The sequence below is a fragment of the Cyprinodon variegatus genome, unplaced genomic scaffold, assembly GCF_000732505.1.
Source record: "Cyprinodon variegatus isolate N-32 unplaced genomic scaffold, C_variegatus-1.0 Scaffold452, whole genome shotgun sequence".
NCBI lineage: Eukaryota > Metazoa > Chordata > Actinopteri > Cyprinodontiformes > Cyprinodontidae > Cyprinodon > Cyprinodon variegatus.
In genome coordinates this window covers 87,799-108,399 of record NW_015150905.1, presented here as the reverse complement: position 1 = coordinate 108,399, position 20,601 = coordinate 87,799, and the positions used below count along the sequence as shown (strand labels likewise).

The following is a 20,601-nucleotide window of genomic DNA, read 5'->3' as shown; positions in this document are numbered from 1 at the left end:
ATACTCAAGTGTGCACTGACAACATCCTTCAGTACTACTGGGTAGAAAGACTCAAAGATGTGAGAGGAAGCACAACAGCTGCAAGAAGCTGATGAAAAGGAATATTTCCTTTTGGTTTGGGAGACATTTAGACTCCCATAAAGCAACAGAGAAGAAAAACTTAATCAGCTGTACTGCTATTTGAATAAAGAGTAGAATAGAATTCAGGTTATTATTGTTTTTTTATTTCTGTTAAAATCCAAGCCACTGATTTTTGTATCTTGTTTTTAACGTAACCAGTGAAAAGTAAAAAGAAACCTTTTATTACTCACTCATTGTAAAAATGTTATGAAACCATGAACCAGAAAATTAAAAGTGACACTTATCTGCACCTCCTCTGGTTTTTAACACAGCTTGAAAATTTTCAGCCAAAAACTACTCTTAAAAGCAATTATTTACAGATTAGGTTCATGTTATTAATTCAAATTAACAAAATATTTTGACTTTCTCTTAATAGGACCTCGTTAAAAAATGGTATACGATATTAACATAGGATGTCTATGGATCTCAACCTTGGATGCCTTGATTGTGTGTTGGAAGATCACTTCATTGTCTTTTCTCAGTTTTGGCAAATGTCCAAGATATTTTGATAAAGAAAATCAGTTAAAGTCTGTCATATGGTTGTTAACATCCCAGATTTTGCAAACAAATGTTTTCAATTTAGCTTATAAATTCTACATCAGATTAAGCTTAAGGAGCTAATTTTACCAATCTAATGTGTATTTCTCTGGAAGAGAATGAAATCAACTGATTCATTTATTCTGTAATGAGGATTCCAACAACCTAATCAGATCTTGTTGCTCTGGAAGTATATTGAGTGTAGCTTAAAATAGCAAAAGCGTCCAAATTTTGTTTTATAACTCCAAGATAGAATGTATTTAGAGTGGTGGAGAGCCATGGATTGAGATGATACATTATTTTACATTTTTCACAAATAAGATCCTGAATGAGCTCCATCTGTTCATTCTGATTCCAGAATAAAACACCTTTTGTTGCCAAAAGATTTTTCTGTTTAGCTTTGATGCAACAATGACCCATGACTATGTGTTCAACTCTCTTAATTCAGAATTCTCTGGTGAAATTAAATATTTTTTTTGTTTCGTTTTTTTTTTTTAGTATGTAAGCCCTAACCATCCATGATTATTTTTTTACTATCATAGTATGTCCACAGTGAGAGACATAATAAAAAATAAATAAATCCAGAAACCACTATATATATATATATATATATATATATATATATATAATTTAAGTATTTACTTGTATGATACAGCTGCAAATCAATGTAAATAATTGGTACAGTAGCCTTTGTTTGCAATTACAGAGGTCAAAGGTTTCCTGGGTTTTATCGTCAGGATTCCATGCACTGCAGGAGGGATTCTGGCCCACTCCTAATTGCAGATTTTCTCTAGATCAGTCAAATTTCTGGGCTTTTACTTAGAAACACAGAATTTATGCTCCCTCCAAAGATTCTCTATCACGGTAGGTTTAGGTCTGGAGACTGGCTAGGCCACGTCAGAAACTTAATATGTTTCTTACAGAGACACTCCTTGTTTATCATGTCTGTATGCTGTGGGTCATTGTCACGTTGGAAGACCCAGCCTCGATCCATCTTCAGTGCTCTAACTGAGGGAAGGAGGTTCTTTCCCAAAATCTGGCAATACATGACCCCAATCATCCTTTCCTGCAGTCACCCTGTACCGTGTGCAGAAAAACACCCTCAAAGCACAATACTACCACCCCCATGCTTCGCAGTAGGGATGGTGTTCTTGGGATAGTACTCATCATTCTTCTTCCTCCATTCACGTTTAGTAGAATCATGACCAAAAAGTTATATTTTGGTCTCATCTGAGCACATGACTTTCTCCCATGACTCCTCTGGATCATCCAAATGGTCATTAGCGAACTTAAGACAGGCCTTGACATGTGCTGGGGGAACCTTCTGTGCTATACATGATTTCAAACCATGATGTCTTAGGGCATTACCAACAGAAACGATGGTCCCAGCTCTTTTTAGGTCATTGACCAGCTCCTCCTGTGTAGTTCTGGGCTGAGACTGAGACCCCATGAGGTTTGATCTTGCATGGAGCCCGAGGGGGATTTACAGTCATGTTTAGCCTCTTTCCTTTTCTAATGATTGCTCCAACAGTGGACCTTTTTACACCAAGCTGCTCAGTAATTTCCTGATGCACTTTCCAGCCTTGTGGATGTGTACAATTTTGTCTCTAGTATCTTTGGGCAGCTCTTTGCTCTTGGCCATGTTAGTAGTTGGATTCTTACTGATTGTATGGAGTGAATAGGTGTCTTTATGCAGCTAACAACCTCAAACAGATGCATCTAATTTAGGATAATAAATGGAGTGTAGGTGGACATTTTGAAGGCAGATTAACAAGTCTTTGAAGGTCAGAGTTCTAGCTGTTAGAGCTGTGTGGAGGAGTGGGCCAAAATCCCTCCTGCAAAGTGTGCAAATCTGGTGAAAAACTACAGGAAACGTTTGACCTCTGTTGCAAACAAAGGCTACTGTTCCACATATTAACATACAATTTCTCATGCGTTCAAATACTTATTTGCAGCCTTATCATACAAATAAAAATTTCTGGACATGCACCTATGATGACAATTTCAGACCCCTCCATGATTTCTAAGTGGCAGAACCTTCAAAACAGCAGGGTGTTTCAATACTTATTTTCCTCACTGTATTATACACTACAGTTGTGTAAGGAGGTTTATATTCAATCATACTGTGATAAATCTAATATATTTTCAAGTTCATATGGATAACTGCATTTTTTACTTCAGCTTGGAATGACAATGCCAATATTAACTTCAGTAATAATTTAAAAAAGTAACTAACTAAAAAGTCTATGCATGTTTTCTGGTGATATTTATGTCCTTGGAAATATAGAGCAACAATGATGACACAAAGCATCTGCGGTCATCAATAAAATTCTCATCTGATCCATGGTCAAATTTAAACCAGTCTTAAACAGGAGCACAGCATTTAAGCATAAACCACATTTTTTAACAGGTTTGAGGAATATGTGATTCCAGGAGATTCATGTTAACCAACTTCCCAGGAAGATTTGCTATGTATGTTTGGGTTTAGATATTGGTCTAGATATTATTTTTCTGTTCAGAGTTTGAGGGCAATTCTCCTTCGGTATCAAACATTTGTGTGATGTACCAGTATCTTAGGCAGGAAATTGGACCAATTCCATGATTCTGCCACCGCCTTGCTTTACAGTTGGCATAGAGCTCTGACTGAAGGTTTAGAAACTCCCTGAACTGAAATTTCTCCAAATGTTCCTCTTGTCATTCTCAACAAACAGCTCAATCTTGGCATCATCTAACATGAAACAAATGGTTCTCTTGTTGATATTTGATGAATTATGAGAAGATGTAAAGTTTTTAGTTTGTAGGTCAATAGCACAGCTATCAGCTCATTATCCTATTCTACAAATATGGATTTTTGTCCTCTTACTTATTACATGTGTCTGATGGGTAAACTTTTGTGTCAGTCTCCTCGTTATTCACGCTCATGTAATGTGAGTCATTGAATAAATAGGATGTAGATCCTGGTAAATGTCATTGGTGCAGGTATTGTGATTAACAAAGTAGCATCATATGAAAAGTTCTCCATTTTCACAAAATTAGATGAATGTACTTTAGCCATAGCAAGGAAAGAAAGCTGAGACAACAAGGCAATGAAATGAAGAATTTTACCCAAAACCCTGTTTATACAAACATAAACAGACAACAAATGAGCTTACAACAACAGATCCATGGAGACAGAGTGGTTTAAAGCTCTAAGCCCCCCTGGTGACTGAACCACCAGACTGGAAAGTCAGAGAAAGAGATATTTTGCTGCAAATAATCAGGGTCTTGCAATTCTTTTTATGATCTTGTAAGTCTTTGTGAAGAAATAGGATCCATGGTTCTTGAATAGATTTTTTTTCATGAATTATTTATATACAAGTCTTTAAATCTCATCATTCAATTTGTCTTATGCTTTCTGCTGTAGCTATTTAAACCACTCTTCCCATCTGCAACTCATCTCTTAAACTGCGTTCTACTTTCTTTGATACATGCTACGTTACTTCAGTAAAACCTCACCTACTCTTTTGGCCCTCAGGACTTTGCGCTTCAACATGCTTTGTAATAATATGTCCATCCAAACAGTAGTTTCTTTAGTGATGAAAGAATCGAATGCAACATGCTTCTCTTACTGAATAGCTCTTTCATGCAAAGAAAAAGATCAAAGGTGTCAAACATGTACAGCATTTGAATCCTCCCTTTCTATCCCAATCCCCTCTTTATATCCAAAATTTTTATTTAAAAAAACACCCCTGTCTAAACTATCACAACGGAGCAAAAACAGATTTGAAAGGAAAGGAAACAGGACTTTGCCTCCCGTCTCTAGGAGTTTATCAGCAGTGGCCTTCAGGGATCAGTGTCTTTCATCTTTAAGATGTGTCCCTTTCATGTGACTATTGAGCCACATGTGGCTCTTCTCTTCTCCCCATTTACATTAGCAAAGACACCAGCAAATACACTTAACACAGGTCTGCAGTTTATCAAGCTTTATCAAATTCTACTACTGACATAGTAAAAGGTTTTATTTAAGCCCTTCAAAAGCACCTATGGACAAATACATAATGAAATAATACCTTATGTGGGAAATATTTTGTAATAAATGCTAGTTGTTTTCTTCCAACCTCAAAGAAAAACCCTTTCAAAGCATGACCTTGACACCACATCTGAAGGCTCAACATAGTCTGTGACCTCACACATCTCACAGTTAAATAACAAATTTTCATCAATTTACATATTAGCTAAATCTTAACTTTGATCTGGAATCATTTTGCTCTGCCTCACATTACCCCTCCCTGATTTAGAGAAAGTTTACAGTTGGGGAACAGCAAGGTTAAAGCAGGTGCTCCCTGGAGCTGACACTCTTACGTAAATATCTGTTAATGGTATAATTTGTAGTGTTGCGCCGATGCTATTTTTTGGCCCCGATATCGATACCTGGCTGTGCAGGATTGGCCGATACCATACTAATACCATCTGTTTGAAATTCATGCATGTGTGTGTGTGTGTATGTGAAGAGCTGCATACTACTTGGATGTAAAATATTTGCCATCATGGCTTTGTCAAGCTGCTGCCTACCTTTATGAAGCAGGAAAAGGACTAATACAAAGTGAATCCAGTAGAACTTTTTATTGTCTTACCTGGAATGGGTGACAATAGTTGATTAAACTTTTGGCTCTCAACATGGTATCGGTGCCCTATTTGTTGGTACTTGCTGATACCGATATTCAATTCAGTTCAATTCAGTTTATTTATATAGTGCCAATTCACAACACATTTTACAGTTCACCAGATCATACAGTCAAATTGATTCAAAGTTTTATCTAAGGAAAACCAGTTGATTGCATCGACTCACTGACTCGGATGCAATCCCTCACACTAAGCATACTTGTAGCGACAGTGGAGAGGAAAAACTCCCTTTTAACAGGAAGAACCCTCCAGCAGAACCAGGCTCAGTGTGAGCGGCCATCTGCTGAGGCCGACTGGGGTTTAAGGAGACAGAATCAGAGATACAAAAAGCAGCTGTAAAAGGCGGCCCTGTCCAGGAAGCACATAACCAGGCCGAAAAGCTCTGAGCCAGCTCCCATGTCAGAGGATGAAGAGAGCACATCCAGCCAGTTGGAGTCAGAGAAACAGGACTACACTGAAAACAGGTCGATCTCCAACATCTATAAACAAAGGTGTTGATGGCAGCAGCACAGCTGATATTTCTCTCCAGGATGGTGTCACAGCCAAACAGGAACAGACCAGAAGAAGCTACTATGAGAAAAAGCAGAGAGAGATTTAACAACAGATTCTGCAGAGTGGAAGAATAGAGATAGAATCAAGCAGAATGATGAATAGGGGTCCCTATGTCCTCCAGAAGTCTACACCTATAGCAGCATAACTAAAGAGATAGCTCAGGATAACCCGAGCCACTCTAAATATAAGCTTTATCAAAAAGGATGGTTTTAGGCCTACCCTTAAATTAAACAGGGTGTCTGCCTCACGGACTAAAACTGGTAGTTGGTTCCACAGGAGAGGAGCCTGATAACTAAAAGATCTGCCTCCCATTCTATTTTTAGAAATTCTAGCAACCACTAGTAAAACTTCAAGACATGCCTGTAATTTATGTAATGGGTTGGTTTAATCTGGATTTATAGACTGATATAGCTGAGTACCATCACTGATCAGCATAACAGTGGAACTGAATCCCATGCTGTCTAATAACTCTACCGATTGGAGCATATACATAGTAAACAGAATTGGTCCTATATCAACATTTTAGTGCTGGACTGGGGCCCCGCTCAATACTGGTATCGGTATCAGCGCAACACTAGTAATTTGCCTGGTGTGCTCAATTCAGTTCAGTTTATTTATACAGCGCCAATTCACAACACGTCATCTCAAGGCACTTTACAATTAGCCAGATGATAAAGTCAAAACTTTTTATGATCTGAACAACTCACTCTACTTTGCCACCTGTGCTCCTGATTTACTCCTTTTCTTGGGTGCCCAACCACATCTCTGGTTCACGCAATGATGTCTCTGTGCATGCTTGGCCTTATTCCTGCTTGCTCAACTATCATTGTTTTTTTTTCCGGGTGGATCATCAAAATAAGTGGTCCTCCTAATTGTCAATCATTCTGGTGATATGTTTACATAAGGCCGTCCTACGTGCTCGTCCCCATTTTCACTTATCGGTGGTGAGTCTGACAGTGGAAAATTAGCAAATCTTCTTTTGGATCATTTCAAAAATTCACAAAAATCCTCCACAATACCTTTAAGACAAATTACGTCTGTTCTCATGTGGATCCATACCGAAACATCTGCTTTGGTAGACCAAGGAAAGTGTTGCATTACTTCATTGTAGCTGGAAGAAAATATCCTGCAATTAAAAAAAATTGACAGGTAATTAAGCAGCTTAGGAATATAAAAATGTTTTAAAATGATTCAGTTAATGTATAAATTAATAAAGAACAGCTAATTGTTAATCGTATTACAGTCTGATGTTTTTTTCTTAAATCCTGCCATTTGGTTTTGTAATCTCTGCAACTGTAGGTGCAGTTTTTGTGATTTACAGGCAGTATTTCCAAGAATTCCTTTGATTAGACTAAAAAGACCTGCCTTTGAGTTTACACCAGACAGGTTTTGAGCGAAGGGGTGTGAGCGCACAGCGTGCGCTCAGAATGCTTACTGCTTGCTTTGCTCAGCAGCAGAGCTAATGAGCATTATTCAGAGAGACATGAATCAAGCAAAATACCACTTTGTGTCTGAATTTGATGAGGGAATAGCATTATGTAAGTTAAAAGTAAAAAAATGTATCTGGGCCCCTTTTCGACAGAGCAGACACTTCTCCCAAAACCCTGTCGACTCCCTCAACACAGACTTAAAAAAAAGGGCGAAACATCTGCAGCCTTAACTACTCGCCTGCAGGTGATCCACACATCCATTTAAAACAGATTCTGTGAGGTTGAGACACCATGAAGTTCAGGGTAAGACATGTTTGTTCACCATTCAACAAAGTAACTAGATGTGATCAGCCAGAACTTGTACTATAAAAAATATTACTCTTAAAAAAAGTGTAAAAAGTGTAGTGTGTTGAGTCAGTAACTCGTGTTCAGAGCTAATTGGACTGCACCAACAGTTGCTCCTAGAAATTGAGAATTTTCACATTCCTTACATTAAGGTTGTTGTCCGTTTCCAGCTTTTGATTTGTATGTAGGATTTAATGTGTTTTTATTTCTTTATTTGCTGTAGTTTAGCTTAACAAACGTAACTGTAGTGGATCATTTTATTGTTCAGTTACCCCTATTGTGTTGTGATGGTCTTATCAGCTATTATATATAGACTTTATTAACAAATGTATTTTCTCACCCATAAAAAATATTGGAATCAGGTGTTCCAATCACTTCCATGGTGACAAGTATATAAAATCAGTCACCTAACTATGCAGACTGTTCCACCATGGAACAGTGATAGGATGCCACATGTGCTACAAACCTGGTCATTACATTTAAACCTGGAGAGACTCACAGAGTGAAGTTGTAATTAGAAGAGTTTATTGACATGAATAATATATATATCTTCTTTTGCACGACCAGTTCTGTCAGTTCAGACAGAACTGACTGAAAACTTTGTGTTCAGAGCTGATGGGTGATCAGTTCGATGGATTTAGAGGAGAGAGGATAAGTCTTCCACCCGGTGTCCTGATGCTGATGGTGGAATAAGCCCAGGATGAATGGGACGGAGCCTGTCCCAAGATTCACTTCTTGGGGATGAGAAGGGATGGAGGTGGGCAGAGAAACTGCTGATGAGCAAGAGGAATGTCAGGAATGACGCTTGAAGGAGAACTTGCAATTTCATTTGCTCGGTTTGGATGTAGGACTCCAGCAGGGGATCCAGGTGAGGTTAATCAGAGTCTTCCAGATTAAGTTTACGCTTAAGCTTAATTTCTATGCTCCTAAATATTTCACCGTCAACCGTCAGCAAAACAATAAAAAAATAGACGTTATTTTTTTTATTATGTGGCTGAGAACAGCAGCAATTCAGCCACCAAGTGGTAGGGCACATAAACTGATGAGGCGTGGTCAGCAGATACTGAAGCACATAGTGTGAAGAGGTCTCCCTCTTTCTACAGAGTCAATCACTACACACCTCCAAACTACATGAGGCCTTCAGATTAGCTCAAGTACAGTACGTAGAGAGCTTCATGTAAAGAGTATCCATGGTTGAGCAACTGCAGTTGTTTAAAGCCACCCACCACTGGACTCCATAACAATGGAGACAAGACATGTTCTCAGGAATAATGAATCCTGCTTTTGCATCTGAACAACTTGATGGACGTGTCTGGGTTTGGCAGTTGCCAGGAGAGAGGTTCTTTTCTGACTGCATTGTGCCAAATATAAAGTTTGGTGGGGGTTATGCGGTGGGATTGCTTTTTAGATGCTGGGCTGATGCTAATTATCCCTGCATCCGGTTTGTCTTTTCCAACAGAGGTTTGCTGCAAGGTATTTAGATTAACTTTTGTTCTCGATCATATAATTATTTTCCACATTATTTGCAAAGAATTGCTTAATATCTCTGTGATAAAAAAACATATATACCTCTCTAGTCTAAGTAATAAGAACTTTTTCACAATCAGAGGCTGACTAACATATTTTTTTCCCCCAACTGTATTAAGATCTTAAATTACTGACCATTTTAAATCCACTGGAGCTGAGGTATTCAACCTGTGGGTTGCTTTTTGTTTTAGAAAATATATTTACTCAGAACTATTTACATATTACCTTTGCATAGGCAACAAACATTTGTTTTAAGGCCTGACCGGAGTCAGTTGCCTAGAGATGGACATGTTCAGAAAGCAGAGTGTGGAAACTAGAAAGTTTAATAAGGAAATGAGGAAAACACACAAGTAGGACGGAGGAGAAATAGGTCTAGAAAAAAGGTAGGAACTAAGCAGTGAAATGAGGCAGCAGAGTACCCACAGAAACAGGTAATGGGGAATTAGGCCAGAGCATAAAAACTAGTAAAAAGATGCTGGGATCAGGTGGTCTGCTTGTTCCAGTAAGCTACAGTATGGGACATGTAGTAACCTACTAGGAAGACACTGGGAGCATTAATGTCTACTGGTGACAAAAAGTCTAAAGGATAGTTCTATTATATCTGTGATTATAGCTGTAGTGAATAATTAACATTGATGCTCTTTATTTTGTGTATTTCAGATGCCCTTTTTAATCACTGCTGGGAAATAATATGTTAATTAGTTATACATAATATTAGAATAATATAATATTCTAATATTATTAGAATAGAAAATTTCTTACAGTATTTTAGCAGTCATCAGTTATGAAGTTGATTCTTAAGAAAAACTAAATCAAAAGGAATAAATGAGGGTATATACTAATTTCTCAATGTTGTTAAAAATGACTTATAATTGTAATAGCTAGATTTGCACGGGTCTCTGAGGAAAGACCCTTAACTCCACACTGCTCCCTGGGCGCTGCACAATGGCAGCCCATTGCTTCCCAAGGGGATGGGTTAAATGCAGAGAATTATTTCTGTTGCTCTGTACTTGTGACATTGTGATGACAATAAAAAAGCTGAAAAAACAAAAAAAAAAACAAAAAAACTCATTAGCATCTTTGCTTTGGATGTATTAGACCAGGCACGCCTAAAGTGGGTTTTCAAGGGCCACTGTCCTGCAGGTTTTAGAGGTTTCCCTGTCCCACCACAGCTGATTTTTATCGAATGCTGAGTAACAGGCTTTGCTGAACTGCAATCATCAGAATCAGCTGTGCTAAAGCAGGGAAAGCTCTAAAACCTGTGGGACAGCGGCCCTCGAAGCCCCACTTTGGGCATGCCTGCATTAGACAGAACTTCAAGACTAAAAAAAGTTACTAGACTAGTAAGGGCAATGACTGGTTGACATAAGTTAGCTCATATAAAACACTTCTTTGCACTTTGAAGATCTGAAGCGCTGCTTCTTTTTCACCAAAAAACAGGGCTGCGCATTGTATCATTTGTTTTCAACTAGCAGTTTGTTAAAACACTTAAATCATCAGCTGTATCAGTGGCCTACTTGTTCTCTCTGTAGAATTAGCCAACTTTGCCCTGCAGGCTTCATCCCACATAGATGACCCTTATTTTTCCACTTTTCTAGGCTTGCAGCTTCTCCCTCCCACACAGCACAAAGCCCACGCAAAGTGTATTTTTTATTTCTTTTTTCTACTAGCATCTCAGCTAATGTGTGTGCAAGAGGGTCCACAGGGAGGAGTATATGCTGAACCATGCGAGGTGGACATGCCCACACAGGGATCCAATCCTGGACAGAATTCAGAGACAGAATGCTTTCACAAAAGAAGAGTTGAATAGTGAGGTTCAGCGATACAATAATATAATCCACATATCGTAACCATCACATTCTGGTCTGATTATTTAAAAAATATATAACACAACCTTTAATATATCATGTATTGTAGAATATAAAATTAGCCTAAATTCTAAATAAGGAATTAATGGTCTAACTTCAGAGTAAAAATGTAAACATCAAGTCTGAAGATGACCTCCTATGCTTAAACATTTAACATTTAACCAGTTCATAAAAAAAAAAAAACAAGTAGCAAATAAAGCCCCTGTTATTTTTTGTCTTTATTGATGTTATTAATCCCATTTTTTTATACATTCACTATCAAACCACACCATAGAGAACACATAAAGATAGCATATCCATGGTATAAAACAATATACAGTATTATGCATTTTCCATGTGAACACATAAAAAAATGCATTGCAACAGCTTACATGACTCTAGTGTGAGTACATCATAAGAAAATTGGGCACGTAAGAAGGAGGAACAAAGTCAGCAGCAACCACATGTCTAAATAACATCAACAATAGTCCTATTGATCCCATTAAACAGGATCCAGTTTCAGTCCGGTGCTTGCTGCGTATGGTAGAGGCAACTGAAATATCCCTCTAAGTCAGCCTAAAAACCCTTTTAGAACAAGTGGTTTTGATTGAAGAATTCATGCTGAGAAGATTTCAACTGGGTTTTATTTACATCATGTACATGCATGCTCCTTCGAGAGGGAATTGCACCAATGATCTACAGACCTCTACTCAATAATGGTCAAATATCATTTAAGGAGGTCATCGTTTAGGGAACTTGCACTTTAGTCATTTCATCAATTCAAATGTGTACAAATCAAATTTCATCTTTAAATCAAGACCGTCCTCTTGTGCTTACTTTGAATCTGAAAAAATAAAACATAGAATAAATATAACTTAATAGCCAGTTTCTACAGTGCTATGGGTAAGTATTCACTCTTCTTTAACCGGGTCATATTATGCCAACTTACAACTTTGAAGGTGTTTGTTTACTCATTTTCTCTAACAAACTTTGAAGGCCTTAACCAAATTATCTGTATGTATCAGATTCTAACAAATTAGGCATAGCTTTTAAAGGCATTTGAGTAGCAATGTTTTTATTTAGAGGGACAGAGTAAAGCAAATGCATATCACCATCACATTTTTTCTAATTATTAGAAAATGTTATAAACACATATAAATTTTGTTCTCTTTTACAGTTACAAACTACTTTGTGTGTTTCTGTCACGTAAGGTAAATACATTGCGGTTTGTGGAGAAACGTGGAGACAATGCAAGGCACTGCATGGGTTAGCATTCAGAGGAATGAAGAGGAGCTGGGATCAGCTAGTCTGCAAGTTCTAGTAAGATATTACACAACAAGTTAAAAAATAGGAAGAAAAGGAGTTAAAGTAATATAAAACAGTGATGCAAACTCCCATATAAACCCTTTTATATCAGACTGTGTAAGCTTAAACCAAACTGCATTGCTTATTTTACTATTTTACCATCTTCTGAAACTATCCTTGTCTGTTGACCACTGTTTATCCTTTAACAATCTTCTTCGTTGTTTATGTGTATTTGCTTCCTAAAGGTTTCTCCTGTAAAATAAAAGAAGGAATAATATTGATTTGATGATAAGTGGATGAACATAAGATCATTTGAGTGGGAGAGCAGATCAGATCTTTCTCTAGAGAAACACATTCTTGTGAACAGTTATGTAAAGACTCTGTGTTTCTACATGAACCTTAGTATTTGACAAACACAAATGATTTAGCCTCATTTGTTCGTTTGGAAGTATTTTGCAGTGTAAAGATGGCATTCTGCTTCAAATGTTGCCTGTGGCGACTGGAGTCATGTTTAGCCAGGTCCTGCTGGTTGTTTTACTGCTCCCAGAGGTAAAAATTTGCTCTTCACATTTCTTACAAGGGCAAATTTCCTAATAGAACGCACCTGCGACCTTATTCTGCCTTTTCATTTTTCCAGCTGCACCCATGAGTCTCAGCCTCAAAGGGCTTCAGCCAGGTGGCGTTCTGTACATTCACTGGCTTCGAGCCGCACCTGTCGGCTGGTTTTTCTAGTCTCCACCCAAGAGTTGTGTATCACAGTTCCACCTGGGGATGGGTCTACCTGCAGCAGAGAGACCACTCGCTTCTTAACTTTGGCACGAAGGGCGCGGCGCAGTTTCTGTCGAGTGAAGGCATAGAGCAAGGGGTGGGAAACAGTTGTGCCATAAGCAAGTGCCAGAAACCAGAGACGTAAGCTAACCAGTACGTCACTGGGGCCGATGCTTAAGATCAAAATGTTGGTGACAGAAAGTGGGGCCCAACAGCCAAGAAAAGTCGTGATGATGATGAGGGACATTTTGAACACCCGCCTCTGGCGTTCACGACGATCTCGATGGCGTCTCACTGCCCTACGCAGAGCTATTATTGCTGAGACGGAGGCCTGGACCCCCATCATGGCTGGCGGGGGAGCAGCAGCACCTGCCTCAGAGGCAATGAGAGGAGCGGCCGAGGACTGGGCGGGAGGAGAGGTAGCTGTAGGGGTTGGAGATGGTGATGGAATGAGTGGGGGATGGCTGAGCTGTTTGGTACCATCAGCAGTGCACTGTTCCCCTCCTGCCTCTTCATCATTCCTTCTAGGTCCTGACTTTGTCTCTTTCTGTCTCTTGTGACGCCCCCTGCTGCGCTGGCTTTTCCTCATGTGCGAGCCGATGCGGATGTTCAGAGCTCTCAGTATTCTGGAGTAAGTGAACAACATGACTGCCACAGTGGTGAAGAAGATAGGTACCTGTAGTATGAGATGGTAATACATGCCCAAACCTGTGTAATAGCCCTGACCACCAACACATAGGAGGGTCATGTTGAACCATGCTGGCACAGCTGTTCCACTTACACGTGAAGTGGTTGCTTGACTTGTTTCCTGTGGTTCTGTTGCACTGGACCACTGGACCTCCAAAAATGGCATGAAAAACACTGCAACTGAGGTGACCCAGACAGCAGTGAGAAGCAGTGCTGCTCTGCGTGTCGTCAACAGTCTGTTGGCTGGTCGCACTGAGATGTCATATCGGTCTAGGCTGATAACCAGGATGTTAATGGCTGTGGCAATGCTGGCAAATGTGATGCAAGCCTCATGGAAGCAGCAAATTAAGGCCAGGTTGGGTCCTGGTGGCAGCAGGACAACCACAAGAGTAAGGGGAACACAGAGTAAGCACACCACAACATCCAGTACATGCAGGTTGACTGTCACCATGTTGCTCACTGAGTCCACCAAATTAGACTGAGAGCAGTAGAGCACCAGCACAGTCATGTTGCTGCTGAACCCAAGCACCAGCTCGAGCATGAGGAAGGCAGTGAGCGATACCTGGAAACCAAGTGAGAAGGGCATGTGCCAGGGCATAGCACTGATAGGTAAGGTATCTCCTTCCTGATCCTGATGGATCTCCATACCCTCCAGGGCTACTGGCATTCCAACCCAATCAGTGGTGGCCGGGCCTGAGGTGTAGCTGCCAGTCTCCATGACAACCCTTCAATTCTCGTATATTGTGCCTGTTCCGCTGAAGATAGGTTCCCATGATGCACCAGCCTGATCCTCCATGATGAGGTGAAGAGAAAAATCGTGCTGACAGTTCTGGGGAGATGAGAACATAACACAGACAGATGAGAAAGGCACTGTATGGTTAGAATCTAAGCCCATTATTTCCAGAGGATCTAAGCATGGCTATGGACTGAAATGTCATAACACAGAAAATATATTCTATGCTTGTTTTTTATAATATGTCTGTCTCATACATATGCACGTACATAAACCCCAGCCTCTGCACAAAACACAGTCTAAATTATGCATCAATCAACATGCTGTCAATCAGTATTACTGATTAGCATTTTTTTCTTAGCCACAGCCTGGAATACTGTATGCATGTAAGCTGCTAGAACCAAAAGGCAGCTACAATAGAAAGCACTGGAGCTCAGAGGGAGTTAACAAATGGATTGAACAAAGTAACTATCGAAACAACGATAGGAACACGAGTTGCAAAATTAGAAACAATTTAAGCTTTAGTCTTCTTTGCAGTATCTTAGCTGTCCGTAGAACTGAGCACATCTGGACTGAGTTGTCTGATGTTTCTCCAGGTATCTGTTAGAGCTACTTCTTCAGTGCATTATACATATAATTATATGGGGTACATATCACATAAGAAAAACATTAGAACAGATGGACTTCTTTTTAGTTTTGATACAGCACTCTCTAATACTATTGGTGCAATGGACTTGACATGAAGGCCATGAAAGGGATGTTGTTCATATTTTAGCTAAGAGTGGGTTATGGTTAGGCCTGTCAAATACATTTTTTATGTGCTTTAAATTCTGGAGTACATCGTGCTTAAAACGATCCTTGCATCTTCCGCAGCAACACTGAGGCAAGTCGCCTGGCTCAGTTCATGACTCCAGAACCTGTCCCTGCCTGGACTCCTTCTAAAACAGGCCTTCCTTTGCTTAAATTAGGGGGGTAACTTTTTAATATCATTAAAAAGATGTTAAGTGTTTCTCGGCTTCAGCTTGCATCAGCAGCTGTTAGCAGAATCCCTCCATCATCTGGAGAATAAACCAGATTCCCAGCTCATTGCATTGCCCCTGCTGCTTAGTCTAACTGCTTGGTGTTTAGTTAAACACATAACTAAGCAAGATAGTTGAAAAAAATGAAGGGCAGATCCTATTTTCATTTATCACCTTCTTACTAAAGTAAAAATCAAGGAAACCGATGAAATAACAAGGCTATGATTTTATTTTGAAACTTCTTTTGGGGGCTCTTCTGGTTATTTTTTTCAGAGCCTGCGCGAACTTCTATTACTGATATAAAAAAAAAACAACGATATTATCACTTTAGAACATCCAAAAAGTTTTTTTTGGGGTCAAGGAAAGCATGTTATTTTAATTTTTTTTAATACAATTTATGCCACCATCTGCCTGAGCTAGACCAATCCACCATGCCTGAAATATATAGTAAGAGAAATTATGGGTCACAGACTACAAAAGACTGCTGCCATAATCAGATTTACTGGAAGAAACAAAAATTACACTGTGAATGCCATTATTGATTAATCCTCACCCAAGCTATATTAAAACAGATATTGGAACACAATTTTGCAATGTTGATAACTTCACACCGTCAATTCATTTTAAATTCATTTTTGTTAAAACAGAACAAAACAGTTATATGCATCCAATTCCCAGAACATACCTCATGGTTTTAAATGATCCGTGATGCTAACTGCATTATCAGCAACATTATGGTTAAGCTCTTCTGAAGCCCTTCTCATAAGCCTCCATCAAAATATGCTGCTAGCTCTATTGGTGTGAAGTGCAGTACACTCATTCACTGTCAAATCAGTGAATCTGTCAACGACTTTATGGTCTCTTGAAGACAGATGGGGACGTGCAGTTACCTGGATTATTTACGCCTGTCTTGACATAGTCAAGCCTATGGAGACTGTTTTGAACAAATCCCTGTGTCATAGGTGTGTTCTTCTGATTTTGTTTCTTCTCATTGTGAATCTCTCAATGCCCATGTTCTGCATTCCAAGCAGCTCAGAGAATTTTTACTCAATCGTTGAGTTGTGTTAAGATGCAGTCAGCCCATTGCATCTACATGTTACTCTTGAATGTCAAGGCAGCCCATTTACACCGTGACTTTTACAATCATTTTGTAGAACACACTATTTCTAATAAGGATTTTCTTATCTATTTATTTAAAAGTGATTCCAAATAGGACCTGTAAATATCCACTTTAGGCTGTGATGATGATGTTCTGTGGCTAATGTTTTTGTTCTTTAAATATCTTGGCTATTCATATTTAGAAGTTACCCACATATAGTTTTCACTGATTACTTAATAAGGATTTGAAACCAGTAGTGAGATCAGCACAATGCTGGACTGGTTAACCTAAAAGCCCAATTGCGTGAATTGACCATTAACAGATTAAATGTTGCACTTAAAAGTGCAAGACTACACATACTGATATCTAAATGGGCTTGTATTTTAACATTTTTAGCTGTACTTGAATATATAATTTCACCACACTCAATATTTTATATTCAGGAATTGTTGCATAAAAATATAAATGCTTATCCACTTATCACCGGGAGGCATTAAACTGCTCTTGCCCTGGTGTAAAAGTTAACTTATGTAAGATAAAGAGCTACTACATGACTGTAAATTGAGTTGAGAGGTCAATGAGGCTGCAAAGGCCTCAAAAAGGCAGGTGATTCCTAAGCTTCTTAACATTTTCATGTCAATTCAGAAATTGTTGTGAAAGGTTTCATATGATTCCACAATAAACTACAAAAGATATATTTTAACTCTAGGATTATAAGACAGGATGTGCCTCAAATTCTTATAAAAATTAGTTTGCATCAACACCAATCTAGTAAAACACTGTGACCTTACAGTATACGTTGATCATTGTTTTTCCAACACACCAATCGTGACCCACTTAGACATAGATTCCATTAGTCTCCTAAAGGCATACTTTCGTATCTGATAAGAAAATGTCACCACTAGATGTTTTAGGTCCTCAAGATTTCAGGGTTTAATATAAATCTTTGCGGCATGTTTGTCTAGCACATTCTACAGACACTGCATTGGACTTAGGTCTGGTAAATTAAAAGGTAAAACAACATCTTAAAGATGTTATCAACCATGTTCTTATTAAACCAAATGTGAACTTTTTTTGCTTTGTTGCATATTGTATTATCCTGCGGCCATCTGAAATACAATTTCTATGAAAGGTATACATGACATATAAAACTGCTAAGATAATACTAAGATACAGTAAGTGTTGCTCTTAAAGGCAACACCAAATATTTATCCACCCGGATTGTTGGTCAAAGCATTTCACTGCTGAGATGCTACTAGTAATATTTCAGGTCTCCTTCCTGAAATATTACTTAGTACCACAGTTTCTCAAGGTAAATGATGCACACACACCGATGCATCATTTATGCTAGCCCTCTTAAACCGATCCGTGCCGAGTTCAGACCAGCCTTGGATCAGTTAATCGTGCTGAGCTTGGTTCCTTATGACCATTTACACATCGAACTAGCACAGTCCCTTACTACCTTTCCGCGGTCCACGATACTACAGCTCTCAAGGCAGGAATTACACAAACAAAAATGGTTGTGGCCATAACATTCAGGAATTTTTGTGCTTGATAGCGTCCCTAATTTTCATTGAGAGCCTCGGTCTTGGCATCGTCCAAGGTCGCGCCACGTTATTTTGATGCCGTTCTTGTTAATAAGCTGAGACAAAGTTGCTGTTGTGAACAGGTGAAGAGATCTGTCAATTGCAAAGCCGGACACGCCGGAAAACCTGTGAAATTAGTCAGCTGACTGTAAGTAGGAGATGACTCTGTCTGCTCATGTACTCTTTGTTATCAGAGAGCCGAGCTACAACTGAACCATGCCAAGCCCTACTGTTGAAATAGTTCTAGATTTATCGCGGTAAGGTTATATCTGTCGCAGTCCAGTTCAGTTGAGTTCCATTTACACTCCACAGCTCTCTTGGTTACTGTGCTCAGACTGTTCTCAGCATGGTTTCAGATGGGTAGTGTAAATAGGCCTATAGTCAGATGATGTAAAAGGATACAAGAATGATCACACCAGCTCACCTTCTTTCATTGCTTAGTGTTCCATTTCTGATTCTCATTATTTTTTTTTCAGACTCCTGACAGATGAGAGCATAAGCATCATCCTTGTTTTTTTTAAATGAACCAAAGAGGCCAGTCTTCACTCTTTTGATCCATCAATGACCTTTGTCTGCCAAAGACCCAATCACCAGGTTGGCTCTCTTCCTTCCTAAACCCCTTTTGATTGTCAGCAGTAGGGCTTCAACTAATGATGATTTCGCAAATGGATAAATCTGTTGTTGTAGTGTTAGCCTAGTGGTTAGCGCAGTGCGTCTGAGAAGGTTGCAAGTACCCGTTCGATCCACACAGCCTTCACTCTGGGTTCCTGAGCAACACATTTAACCCAGGGATTAGCAACCCAAACTGCTCAAAGATCCATATTGGACCGAAAAAACCCTCAAAACAAATCTGTCTGGAGCCGCAAAAATATAAAACTATGTTAACATGTGTATTAGAGCACTATAAAAACAGGACTATGTGGGCCTAAATATATAATAAGCATTAATGATTAAATGTTAATCCTGGAGCAAATGTCACATAGTAGCATGAGGTGACGGACGAGCAGTGGACACTCTCCCCGCGTGCCCTTTCACCGCGCGGTTTAAGTTTTGGTGCATTGATGAAATTATAGAAACACGACAAAGGAATCTTTCTATGGTGGACGTGTTTCTGTTGGGATGAGTTGATTGAGTCATGAGGAACCAAGCAGGAACTGACATCCATCAGAGTAGTGCTCTCTAACCCCGAAGTCCCACATCCTCCGTCACCAGCGTTCCTTGGTGTTATTTTTATTTGAGGATTTGGAGGTAAAAATGGAGAAAAAAAATTCCCATACCTGCATCAGAGCGCTACCTGTTTGATCTGTGGACGTTTTTTTTCATGCTTGAAACAAAACTAGCAGCAGTAGTGGAGTTTGGACATGCAATCCATTTCTTAAATCTATCTTTGCGCTCCTCTAATTTATCCAGAAGTTCTGCAATCGCACTCTTTCTCTCACTCAAAACTTTGTGATCGGCTGCATATTTAGCCTTCCCTGAAAATGCCTTTCCAAATTACTATTTTTATTATTTGACAAATTCTTGTGCCATAGCCAAAATGCAAGCAATCCTTCCGCATTAATATTGAAAGCAAATGATTTGGTCCAATCTTCTTTGAATCCCCTATTCTCATCAGGTATCCTCCTTTTTTTCCCTTTGGGATCCCCGGCCTGAGACACACCCGCCGCTTTCCTTGTTATTGACGGCAGATCTCCTAACTCATGACTAAAATCTGATAAACAAAACAATCACTGTATCTTGGCAGCCGATAGCTTAGTCTGTAGTTTGTACTTAACTCTAAGCAGCCAATAAATGCCTAACAATGGCAGCACTTTTTTTCTTTAAGGTCAAAACAGCTGCAGACCCCTCTTTTTAACATGTATTTTTCTGTAACTGTTTTCATTCGTGCAAGTTTAAAAAAAAAAAAAAAAAAAGAAACCTGCTTGAGCAAATATCCATCCATTCATCTTTATGTAAGGGAGTTTTTTAGAACAACTAAGGAACAAAATTAGCCTTACAGTCATGGTTTGTTAGTTAGTTTTGGACTGTGGGAGGAAGCCAGAGTACCCGGAGAGAACCCACACATGCATTGGAATACATGCCAACTCAATGCAGAAAGACCCTGGGCCGGGAATTGAACCTGGAGCCTTCAGAGATTTAGTTTTTCCAACACAAACCCTGGAAAACTCTTATTCAGAACTCTTAAAAAAAAACATATTTGGAACCCCCAAAATGACTTTTCGGGAGTCTACGATTAACTATGTTTTTACTTTCGAGGTGTTGGTTTGAAATTCTGGAAATAGCTCTTTTGAAATACCAAGAATAGCCTTTCAGACTTCAGTGGAGCCCATTTGGGAAGTAGAAATACAAAACACTGGTGTACCTCTCTATATAATTCTGCACAC

General features: G+C 39.1%; 1 protein-coding gene across 1 annotated transcript in view; it reads right to left on the bottom strand.

Annotated features, from left to right (window-relative positions):
* Positions 1-11,263: 11,263 nt before the first annotated feature.
* The window catches only part of LOC107093890 (probable G-protein coupled receptor 22), a 30,497-nt gene continuing 21,159 nt past the window's right edge, over positions 11,264-20,601 (bottom strand). The window contains exon 2 of the mRNA XM_015389212.1: positions 11,264-14,609. Within this exon, the coding sequence (XP_015244698.1) occupies positions 12,984-14,498 (1,515 nt within the window). The 5' untranslated portion in view covers positions 14,499-14,609 and the 3' untranslated portion in view covers positions 11,264-12,983. The remainder of the gene's footprint in view (positions 14,610-20,601) is intronic.